The following is a 12,050-nucleotide window of genomic DNA, read 5'->3' on the forward strand; positions in this document are numbered from 1 at the left end:
CCAAGGCTGTGAAAGCTAGCTTACTCTTCTATCCAGAATGGGGATGGGATGAAAAGTGCACCTCACTGATGGTGGCCTTAGCCCTGACTTTGGAGGAAAACCAACACGCAGGGAGGAGCCTCCCTCCACCCCCGGTCTGCCTTAGCGCATGCGCGGGGGAAGCTCTGGAGCTCTGGGAGAATTGAGAAGCTCTGTCCCTCCCCTGTGCTCAAGATAATCAAGGAAAGTGTCCCTGAGAAAAGCCCCGCCCCGTCCTTTGACGCCATCCAATCAGAGGAAGACGGCGTAGCGCGCCAAGCTAGAAAGGCACTGGCGTGGCAGGCTAGTTAGTGCTCTGCCTTTTCCCCCTCCGTCTTCCTAAGAATCTATCTCTAGCTCTCTCTTCCTTTCCTCCTGCATCAATCCTGCCCCCATCCCCAATCCCACAGTGACAAAGACGCATCGGAGAGATGCCCCGTGGCGGTAGCAGCAGCCGCCTCTTCCGCAGCGGCCGGAAGGTACGGTATGGGGGCGGGAGCAGGAGCAGGAGCGAGGGTCGCGCTCTGTAGTGGACTGCAGACCAGCTGGGCCCATTTCCAGCTAAGTGCTCACTCCCTCCTCCTCCCTCTTCTCGCTCCGCCCATTCTCCCCCGCTGAGCTAGGGCTGGCTGCCAGTCAGGAGGTGGCCCCCTCCAGGGTGTTTGTTCTGGGCTTGCTGAGACTACTAGTCCCATGCTTCTCCGCGGCGTGCGTGTCCCGGTCGGCTCCAGCCCTCCCTTTGGCTTCGCTGGCTAGGGGGGCGGGGAGAGCAGTTCCAGCTCCAACCTGTTGCATTGCTTTCCTTTGAGCTGGGCCAATATATGCTCAGGGATGAGGAGGAAGGATGCTAGAACCTTTCCAGTCCGGAAAGATATTTGAGTTGCATCCCGACCTCCCCATGGAATTTCACTGTTGCGTGGCAGTCCTTTCTCATTCCTCTATTCATCCTTCACAAATAGTTGTTCTAAAGCTTTTCTGTACTCATGGATTTAGAACTGGAAGGGATTAAGGAGATTAATCTAGGCCAACCCCCGCCCCTCACCCCCCCCCCCCCCCCCCCCGGGGAGAAGGAGACTGAAGCTCTTAGACCATCAGTTCTCAAAATACGATCTGGGAATTATTCAGATCCTCACCGAAAGTTTTCGAGGTCAAAACTCTTCATAATGATCCTAAGACATTTAATTTTGAGTACAGTAAATACCAAACACTTTACCCTTATAAACAAAACATTTTTTTAGGGGGGGTCTTTAATTTTTAAGATTGTAAAGAGTTTCAGGCTGTAGTGGGACCTCACCACGTGTAAAACACACACATACACACGTGTTAATTCTTTTATCTAGCACTCCTGGGAGTCTCCAGAGAGATTTCCAAGTACTATGTGCTTTTCTCCACCCCAGCAGTTCTTAACATTCTCTTCCATGGATAGATTCCAGGGTATTGTGAGGCCCAAGGATGAAAAGTGCTTTGAAAACCTTAAAGGGCTATATAAATGCAAGTTATTATTTTATTATTAATTCACCAGACCCCCAAATCTAAATAACTTTATTCCCTGAGCCTTCTGCTGTGCTCTTGATAAGAGAGTTCAAACAACATTTATAGAGCAACACTGAAGTATTCTGGTAAATGCATTAACACACATACATTGATATATTTGTGGAATTCCTCACTCCTACCTCCAGCTGAGGACCTTGCTTCAGAAGTCACTGAAAAAAAATGAGGTCATTTATAGACTCTATACAGTTTAATTCATTTTCTTATTTTGGACTAGATCTGTGATTTTACCAGTATAGGGAACTTCTGTTGTGAAAACTTCCTCTACCCATCAGCAACCCATCTGGAACATTAAGAAGTTAAGTGACTGGCCTATGGTCAGGCAGCTGTCACAAGGAGGATTATGGTCCTAGATCACATGAGACAATGTGATTGTAATCTCTTTTCTCTTCTTCTCATATCACTCAGACTTATTATCCCTTTATCTTATCCTTCATTTCTGTCCTGGATGAATAGGTGGCCTTACTCTTTGCCAAGGTGAACTTGCATCCTTGATCTATGCCTCTGTGGTCTTCTCTAGTAGGATGTTTTTTTTAATGGTTCCCACTTTTTTTTCTCCCTCTGATCATCATTATCCCCATCTAGTGACTTCTTTCCTGCTACCTGCAAAAATGTCTAAATCTTCCCTTTTCTTTAAAAAAACTAATTTGATATTCTATATAACTCATCCTCTTTCTCTTCTTCTCACCATTGTCCAAATTCTTCAGCTGAAACTTCCCTTTCTCAAAGTTACCAGTTCTTGATTACCATATTTTGGTAGAAGAGAGACAGTATGATGTAGTTTATAGGATGCTAACTGCTTCTTCTCAGTCTCCTATGCTTGGTTCTCCACCCCATTGGTACTCACTCCATATATCCAGTTCACTGCCAAATCTTGTAATTTTCTATCTTTACAACATTTCTCATATATGTCCCTTTCTTTCTATTTTAATAGCCATCCTGGCCCTTATCACCTCTTGCTTAGGCTATTCAAATTACCTTCTAATAGATATCCCAGCCTCAAGTCTCTGTTGACTCCAACATATTCTCTACCTAGGTTTCAGTGATCTTAGAGCTCAGATCTGACCCTCTTTCTCCTCACCCCCAACAGTGAACTCCTGTATCTTTGCAGAGAAAATAGCATACTGTTGCCATACAATCTGCATAGAATTTTAGAAAACATAATATTTGTCAATTTTATCAGTCACTTAATTTTAGCATGAATTTTTTTTGTTTAGTTTAGTTTGTTTAGTCATTCCCCAGGACATTTGAACTATTTCCAAGTGATTATTAATGGTGTCTCCTTATCAAAAAGATAAGAGTCATGGTGTACTAATAGAGGGTTGACCTTGGAATCAGGAATAAAAGGTGACATATAATATTTCTATAGCTCTTTTAAGGTTAAAAAGTACTTCATGTACATTATCCCATGTGATCTGAAAAACATGATTCAGATCCTCCCTGACCACAGGCCAATCATTTAACTTCTTTTTTCCCCCTTAAAAAATATTTTTCCAATTACGTGTAATAACAATTTTCAGCATACATTTTCCAAAATTATAAGATCCAAATTGTCTCCCTACCTCCCTTCTCTCCCCCTCCTGGAGATGGCAAATAATTTTATCTGAACTTTTCATTATTTTCGTGTAAAACTTACTTCCATATTCATTTTTGTAAGAGAATACTTGATAAAATCAAAACCCCTAAATCAATATGCCAGTAAACTAAGGTGAAAAATAATTTGCTTTGATCTGCATTCCAATTTTCAATAGTTCTTCCTCTGTAGGTAGATGGTAGGTAAGTCCTTCAGAATTGTTCCAGTTCGTTGTATTCCTCAAACTAGTTAAGTCTTCCACAGTTGGTCATTGTATAATATTGCTGTTAACTGTGTACAATGTTCTCCAGGTTCTGTTTCACTCTGAATCAGTTCGTGCAGGTCTTTCTATCTTTTTTTCTGAAATCATTCTGCTCTTCACTTCTTATAGTACAATAGTCCATCATCATCATAAGCCACAATTTGTTCAGTCATTCCCCAGTTGATGGACATCCCCTCAATTTCCATTTTTTTGTTACCATGAAAAGAGCTGCTATAAATATTTTTGTACAAGTAGGTTCCTCCTCACTTTTTTATCTCTTTGGGATACAGACCTAGTAGTAGTATTACTGGAACAAAGGAATGCACAATTTTATAGCCTTGTGGGCATAATTCTAAATTCTACTCTGGAATGATTGGATCAGTTCATAACTCTTACCAACAAAGCCTTAATGTTTCAATTTTGCCACATTCCCTCCAACATTTATAATTTACCTCAGAGTACATTTTATTTGCATTTCTCTTATCATAAGTGATTTTGAACATTTTTATGTGATTATTGATAGCTTTGATTTCTTCTTGACTGTGTATTGATTTCAAGGCAGAAGAGTGGTAAGGGCTAGGCAGTGGGGGTTAAGTGACTTGCCGAGGGTCACACAGCTGGGAAGTATCTGAGGTCAGATTTGAACCCAGGACCTCCTGTCTCTAGACCTGCCTCTCAATCCACTGAGCTACCCAGCTGCCCCCATCTTAAAATGTTTTATATTTTTTCTTTGGTCATAAATTCTTCCTTTCTCTATACATCTGAGATATAAGCTATTCTGTGCTCCCCTAATTTGCTTATAGTATCACCCTTTATATCTAAATCATATAACCTCTTTGACCATATCTTGGTATAGCGTGTGAGATATTACTCTATATCTAGTTTCTACCAAATTTCCAGTTTTCCCAGGAGTTTTTGTCAGAGAGTAAGTTCTTATTTCAAAAGTTAAGATCTTAGAGTTTTATAAAACACTAGATTGCTAAGGCCATTTATCCTTATGTGAAGGGAACCCCCTCTCAGGATGACACACTGGGGTCCTACCTGTGTCCTGTCAGTGGGCTTGAGTCACCATTCAGTGACCAAGGTACTTGACCCAGAAATGATTGGGAAATTGATCCATTTGTAAAGGGAGAAAATAAGGTAGGATCCAGGAAGTGGGGCTTGCTGTTTTTTCCAGTGTGTGACAAAAGGAAGGTGGCTAAGGGGTCTATTTGGAGACCAACCACATGGCAGGATAAAATTAGGCTTTTTCTCTCAGTCTGCTTTCTCCTGTTCAAATAAATATTAATAAACTCTCTGGAAATTAAGGACAGGGTTTAATTTAGTTATTACACCCTTTAAATTAAGGGTAAATTCCATTAATCCACCATTCTATGTCTTGACCAGTATGAGATTGTTTTTGATTACTGCTTTATAGTCAGTTTGAGATCTGGTACTGTTAGGCCACCTTTCTTTACATTATTTTTTCATTAAATTCCCTTGATATTTTTGATCCTTTGTTCTTTCAGTGAATTTTGTTACAATTTTTTTTGTCTATGAAATAATTTTTTAGTAGTTTGATTGGTATGGTATTGAATAGGTTAATTAATTTGGGTAAAATTGTCATTTTTATCATATTACGCTAGGCTTCCCATGAGCAATCAATGATAATTAATTAAAATAAAAAATAGCAAGTTTAGCAATTAAGTTAAATATCATAGGTAATGTGTAAGGCCAATTTTGCATTTAAATATAGCATTACATGTGTAGAGAGTAAAGTTATGTTAAGAAATAGTGCATGAAATGAAAATCTCTGACAGCATCTTTGCTTGACATTGAAGGTAAATGACATTTCTTAAGTAAGTTTATTTTTTTACATTCTTTCTTATTATCTATATATTTATTTGTTATTTATAAAGTACATTTTCATATTTAAATGCATATAAAACACAAAATTTGTGTGTATTTTTTGGGGGGGCCAGAATGGATTAATTGCATTTCCATTAATTTATATGGGAAAATTCAATTTGACACATGAGCAAATTGATTATGAACTTGGCCATGGAACAAATTAAACTCATGTGTCAAGGTACCATTGCACTTAGTATTGCTGGGTAGGTGATTCTTATTTATAAACCTAGTTCCTTTGCCTTTCAAAATATCATATTCCATTCTTTCTCATCCTTTAATGTAGAAGTTCCTAAGACTTGTATAATCATGACTGTGGCTTGGTGATATTTGAATTATTTCTTTCTGGCTGCTTGCAGTATTTTCTCCTTGGCTTGTTAACTCTTGAATTTGGGTATAATATTCCTTGTACTTGTCATTTTGGCTATTTATTTTGGAAGGTGATAGGTGAATTCTTTCCAATTCTATTTTACCCTTTGTTCAAGAATATATGGTAAGTTTTCTTTGATAATTTCTTGTAATATGGTATCTAAGCTTTTTTTTTTTTTGATCATGGCTTTCTGATAGTCTAATAAGTCTTAAATTCTCTCCTGGATCTTTTATTCAGGTGAGTTGTTTTTCCAGAGATATTTCATACTACTATTTTTTTTTCATTCTTTTGAATTTGTTTCTTGATATCTCATGAAGTCATTAGCTTTTACTTGACCAGTTTTTATTTTTAAGGAATTATTTTCTTCCATGAGCTTTTGAGTCTCCATTTCCATTTTGCCAATTCTATTTTTTTAAGGAACTTCTTCCTCCCTCCCTCCCTCCCTCCCTCCCTCCCTCCCTCCCTCCCTCCCTCCCTCCCTCCCTCCCTCCCTCCCTTCCTTCCTTCCTTCCTTCCTTCCTTCCTTCCTTCCTTCCTTCCTTCCTTCCTTCCTTCCTTCCTTCCTTCCTTCCTTCCTTCCTTCCTTCCTTCCTTCCTTCCTTCCTTCCTTCCTTCCTTCCTTCCTTCCTTCCCTCCCTCCCTCCCTCCCTCCCTCCCTCCCTCCCTCCCTCCCTCCCTTCCTCCCTCCCTCCCTTCCTTCCTTCCTTCCTCATATTTTCAGTAGAGTGTTCTCTGTCTTGCCACAGATCTTATTAATCCCACAAGAATTGTTGGTCTTCTTGACTTTGTGCTTCTTTGCATTGGAAAATGGCTCTCTTGTGCTCCCTTCTCCTGGAATCAGATACAATTATTAATCATAGTCCCACAATATTTTAACAACCAGTGGCAGATTTTCATAGTCTAAAGTTTTGGGGTATTGATATGATAGCTAATAGATGTCGCAAATTTATTCTTCAAAATCCAAAACCTTAATATTGATTACATGTACTTCAAGTATAAGAAATAAGAAAGGAAAACATCAAATATCCTTATTGCAAATAAAAAGAAAAAATAATTAAAAATTTCAGGAATTCAATGTGTTAGGCAAAACAGTGTCTACTTGTCTATAGATTTTTATCTCCAATGCATGTGACAGGATACAGTCAATCACTGTCTATAGAAGGTAACCATTTTACATGTGAGCAATGAATCCAAAGAGTCCTTTTCTCTAATTTTTATAGCTGTTGGAGTGGTTAACAGTACTTGAAACAGACCTTCCCAGGCAGGCTGAGTTGCTCCAGTGTGCTGAAAGTTCTTTAGGTACACCTTGTTTCCTGGGTTTAGGTCATGAAGTGAGAAGTCTATAGGCTCTGCTTGTACTGAAGTGTTTCATTCAGGGAGTTCTATCAATTTGATATCCAAGTCCTGTATATAGGAAGCAATATTCCAGTAATGATGTGTATGCAGGAGAAAAAGGCATAGCCTGTATAGGGGGATGTCCAGAAAGCATCTCAAATGGTGAGATGTGTAAATCTCCTGGGCCTGCTTTGAAGATAAAATAGAGATAGAGGGAGAATTTCAGGCTATTTTAAGTGAGTCTCAGTGCACAATTTTCTAATCATAGTCTTGAGATCTCTATTCATTCTTTCAACTTGGCCTGAGTTCTGGAGATGATATATGGAATTTGATATAAAACTGAATTCGTAAAATGAGTTCCCCTGTTTGAATCAATTTGTGTTGGCAGGCCAAAGTGAGGAATAATCTCCTATGAGTACTTTGGCAACAGAAGCTGCTGTGGTTTGGGTGCTAGGAAACACTTCTGGCTATCTGGTCAGTTATCTACTATGACTAGACAAAATTTATAATGTCTATCCTTTTGCATAGTGATAAAATCAGTTTGCAGATGTTCAAAAGGTGTGTAAGTCAGAGGACACCCACCAAACACTTTGCCATGAAAGGCATGTTAGTTATATGCTTGGCAATTGGGGTAGGCTGCATATATTTTAGAGGCTATGGTAGTTATACCAGGGGCTATCCATACTCTTTTAACAGAGTCTATAGTGCCCTGGGTGCCAAAGTGACTGGTTTTGTGAATAATTTAAGATGATATTTCGGCCAGTGGTTGAGGTAGGTAAACCTCAAAACTGGTTATAGAAACTCCTCTCTAGCACTGGGACCAAGATCACTGCTCCCAGGCCAATGACTTAATAATGCTATCTGACTTTGATTTCAAGCACTAAAATGTTTATGTAGTAAAGTAAAAGATAGGGTAGTGGGAGGGCTAGGAAATTCCCTAAAACTAGATATCTAACTGTTCACACAACCCCTTGGTTCCTCACAGATCCTCTTCATTGTTCAACAGAGTTGAACCTATTCTAACTTCTTCACTAACTAAAAAAAAATCCCAAGTTTTCCTATTCCTACCTTCTTAACTTTAGAGCCACTCCCAAACAGTCTTGATTCAAGAATAGAGTAAGATGCTATATCAAGGAAGGAGACCCTAATGACTGGGTCACTCCAGAAACAGGCCAATCCTATGGAGGCAGTCTCAGGCTCTTCACTCCAGTCAATGGGAATTTCCTCTTCAGGCAGATAAAACTGTTATATAGATCAGAGACTGCTATAAATATCTTTCAGCCATGACAGAAGGTAAAATCACTGAATAGGCTTCTTCACAGGAACAAGGATAAGGTTCAGGGGAGACCAAGAAAGTCCAAGAGCTCCTTTCTCCAGCTTGCTCTCTCAGTGTTCCAAAGTCCAACTGTAAGCTTCTTATCCAGCCCTCTCTCCAACATTCCATTCCTTGACTCTCCTTTATTCTCTGACACTTTTCATTCCATGCACACTTCTTTATCCTTACTTTATCCCTTTAACATGTTATCCAATTTCCCCTCTTTCAATGGATAAACAAATTTGATGATAAAAACTTCTAGGGAGTAGGTATTTTCCTTTAGATGACACTCATATTCCATTGATCTGTTTTGCTTTGAACTTTTGTTTCCATATTTCTACTTCCTGTTCATTATAGGAAAGGGATAAATCTGAATTGTTACTCATTACCAAAGTTAAAATTAATTCAGGCCCTTCTAAGGCAGTGAGTTTTGCGGTAGTATCTGCCTGATGGTTTCCTCTAGAGATAGGGTCAGTTCCACCTGTATGGGCAGAGCAATGAACTACAGCTAGGGCTCTGGGTAGCTGGAGATCAGAAAGAACTTCATTAATGATTTCTGCATTTTCAATACATTTTCCAGCTGATGTTAAAAATCCTTTTTTGGAGCCATAGCATACCTACTGCAAAAATCATGAGTTGGCATGAGAAATTAAATGGGAATTTGGGGGGAGTTTTGCAGGAATTGCAGACAAGGGGGCAGCTGGGTAGCTCAGTGGATTGAAAGCCAGGCCTAGAGATGGGAGGTCCTAGGTTCAAATCTGGCCTCAGACACTTCCCAGCTGTGTGACCCTGGGCAAGTCACTTGACCCCCATTGCCTAGCCCTTACCACTCTTCTGCCTTGGAGCCAATATATATATATATATAGTATTGACTCCAAGACAGAAGGTAAGGGTTTAAAAAAAAAAGAAAGAAGGAAATTGCAGACAACATGTGAAGGCCAGCAGATGACATGCAAAAAGTTTAGAAACTCAGAAATGCATACTTAACCCATAATTTACAGTAATACCATAAATACCTCATAAAAAAAAAAAGAAAAACATTTGAACTTCTCTGGTATGAAGGGAGGGCCAAAATTTTTTCTCAGATTTTCCAGATTTTGGAGGCATCATGCCTGTGGGAGGGATAATTGTATATGCCTGGAACTTAGGAAGAAGACTAGGGCTAGATAAATAGACCTGAGTGTTGTCTGCACAGAAATTATAATTGAGCCCAGGGGAGCTGATGAAAGAAAGTGAGGTAGTATAGCAGGAGAAGAGAGGAGCGCCCCAGGGAGCCTCAGGGATTGCCCAGTTAGTGGTTGTGATGTGGATGAAGATCTAGGAGAGGAGACAGAGAAGGAAAGAATAGTCATACAGGTAGAACAGTGCCATAAAACAGAGGAAAGTGTATCCAGGTGGAGAAAGTTATTAGTCATTGAGAGCAATTTTCATATGATTATTAATAGTTTCTTTTCCATTTTCTTGTGGGTTGCTTCCTTTGTCTAGTCTAGTACTTAACCTCCTTGTTTGATTGGGTACCTAAGAAATGGAAATTTGGAGATAACAGAGCATTTGCTTAGTTAGGGCTCAATTTCCCAAAGCTGGTCTACTCAAGATTTGCATCTGAGTTTAGAGGGTAGCACTATGTTAAAAAATGATACTGAAAATTTCTTTGAGGACAGAGTATAATCCCTATGAAATAATTCTTTTTTAATGTCATTGAGGGATAAAAGTTATTTCACTGTTTAAAAATGATTCATGACTATATGCCTTTCTCTGTAATATCTCTTTTATGGATATTTAAACTATGGTGAACCCCAGATCTCTCCTTCTTAGTCTTTCTCCTTTTGTTCAGCAAAGTATAAAATGATTTTTGGAAAACTTGATCAGTATGAAAAATTTTGAAGACAATTTAGAGGATCATGGTGGCCTTTGACTACAAATTGCTTTCCCTGTAAGTGGATCCTTAATTTCCAAAGCAACTTGCCTCACTAGAGTAGAAGTAAAGGTTTCATTGTGATATGTGTCTTGCCTTCCCCCTGGCAGGGTGAGGATACCAGCTGTGTATGGATCAGCTACAGACAGACTATGGGCATCTGGAGGGTTGATTTCTCTAGTTACAATTCTCTATAATTAGAGATGTTCTAGTCCTTTTGATGAGGAAATCTCAAACTGACTTCTTTGTGTTAAGCTAGTAAATAGATGTTTCACTGGCTTTTCCTCTTTTCCAGATCAAAAGATTTGGGAATATCTTAAATGTGCCTGATGCTTTAAATTTTTTTCCTTTTATTTTTTATTTAAAAAATTTTTATTGCCAGCTCTTTACTTTTACTTTGCTTTCATTTTCTCTCACCCCAACAAGAAAGCCATTTCCTATAACAAAAAATAGAGATTAACACATCAACTAAATCTCCTAGCATCCCTGAGAAGTGAAAAGGTTCATTTTCCTCATCTCTTTATTGGGACCAAGCTTCATCAGTGGAGTTGCATATAAAGTTCATAGGGTTTTTTCCTTCCTTTGAGGGAAAGCATTCTCGGCATGGAGTGAAGAGAGGCTGGGTCAGGATTATTGGTATCATTTACACTGTTTTCATGCTTTTACCTACCTCTCTATAACTCTTCATTGAGTGCTTTGTAATATTCATAGTCATCCTTTCCTATAGCATAACAATATTTTATTACATTCATGTACTACAGTTGTTTTTAAATATTCTCCAGGTGAAGGACATTTGTTTTGTTTTTGCTTCTTTGTTATTACAAAAATTAACTCCTCTATTCTGGGGTTACATATGGCCTTTCTTTATGGTTTGGTGCTTATAAAAAAAAAACTTTTTCACTGAATGGCTTGAGTAGACCTTATTCTCTGCCTGGAATTAATCCTTTTCTTTCTTCAAAGCCTATTTCAGAGGACCACTTTCTCCATGTTTTGTGGTTATTTTTAATTATTCATAGTCCTTTTATGTGTGGAATTGTTTCACCTCTAGTTTTTTATAAGTTGTGTTGTCCTATTTCTAAAAATTCAGAATTTGATTTTTTTTTCTTTTTTGCTATGCCGGGTATAGTAAAAAAAATACTAGACTAAGACTTTGAAAAGCATGAGAAAGGGGTTAGCTTCATCTTGAATTCTTCCATTTTACTTCATCATCATCATCATCATAGTTACCATTTATATAGAACCTACTGTGTTTCAGGTACTCTGTTAAGCACTTCACAGTTAATACCACATTTTATCCTCACAACAATTCTGGGAGGTAGGTGCTTTATTATTCCCATTTTACAGATGAAATAGATGCAAACAGATTAAGCCATTTGCTCAGTCACATGGCTAGTGCCTTGGTGCTTTCCTAACTGCAGGACCTGCTCTCTGTGCCCACTGGCTCTGCCTCACTGCCGCTTCAGTTCAGAATTTACTTCCTTTGGGCATTTTGTTGTTCCTGGTCATCTTTGGGCATTTTATCATTTCCTTAAAGGTGTTGTTTTTCCTTATTCTGACTTTAAAGTGACAATTCTAGGAAGTTACAAGATTTTGCAGACTGAATTTACCACTAATTTATGCTGTTGTATCTTAACTGCCTGGTAATCCTTTCATTATATTTTTCATTGGCTCTCACATTCCCAATAATCAATGTTTACTTTGTGCCATGAATTTACTTCAAAGTGCTTTGGATATAAAGACAAAAATGGAATAGCCACTGACCTAGGGAACTGGTAGTACAGTGGATAGATGAGCCTAGAGTCAGGGAGATCTGAATTCAAATCC

At 38.7% G+C, this 12,050-nt stretch overlaps 1 protein-coding gene across 1 annotated transcript in view; it reads left to right on the forward strand.

Moving 5' to 3' along the window:
- Positions 1–260: 260 nt before the first annotated feature.
- The window catches only part of SPIDR (scaffold protein involved in DNA repair), a 627,114-nt gene continuing 615,324 nt past the window's right edge, over positions 261–12,050 (forward strand). Inside the window, exon 1 of the mRNA XM_016431530.2 lies at positions 261–497. Within this exon, the coding sequence (XP_016287016.2) occupies positions 450–497 (48 nt within the window). The 5' untranslated portion in view covers positions 261–449. The remainder of the gene's footprint in view (positions 498–12,050) is intronic.

Source organism: Monodelphis domestica, chromosome 3 (genome assembly GCF_027887165.1).
Source record: "Monodelphis domestica isolate mMonDom1 chromosome 3, mMonDom1.pri, whole genome shotgun sequence".
Lineage (NCBI taxonomy): Eukaryota > Metazoa > Chordata > Mammalia > Didelphimorphia > Didelphidae > Monodelphis > Monodelphis domestica.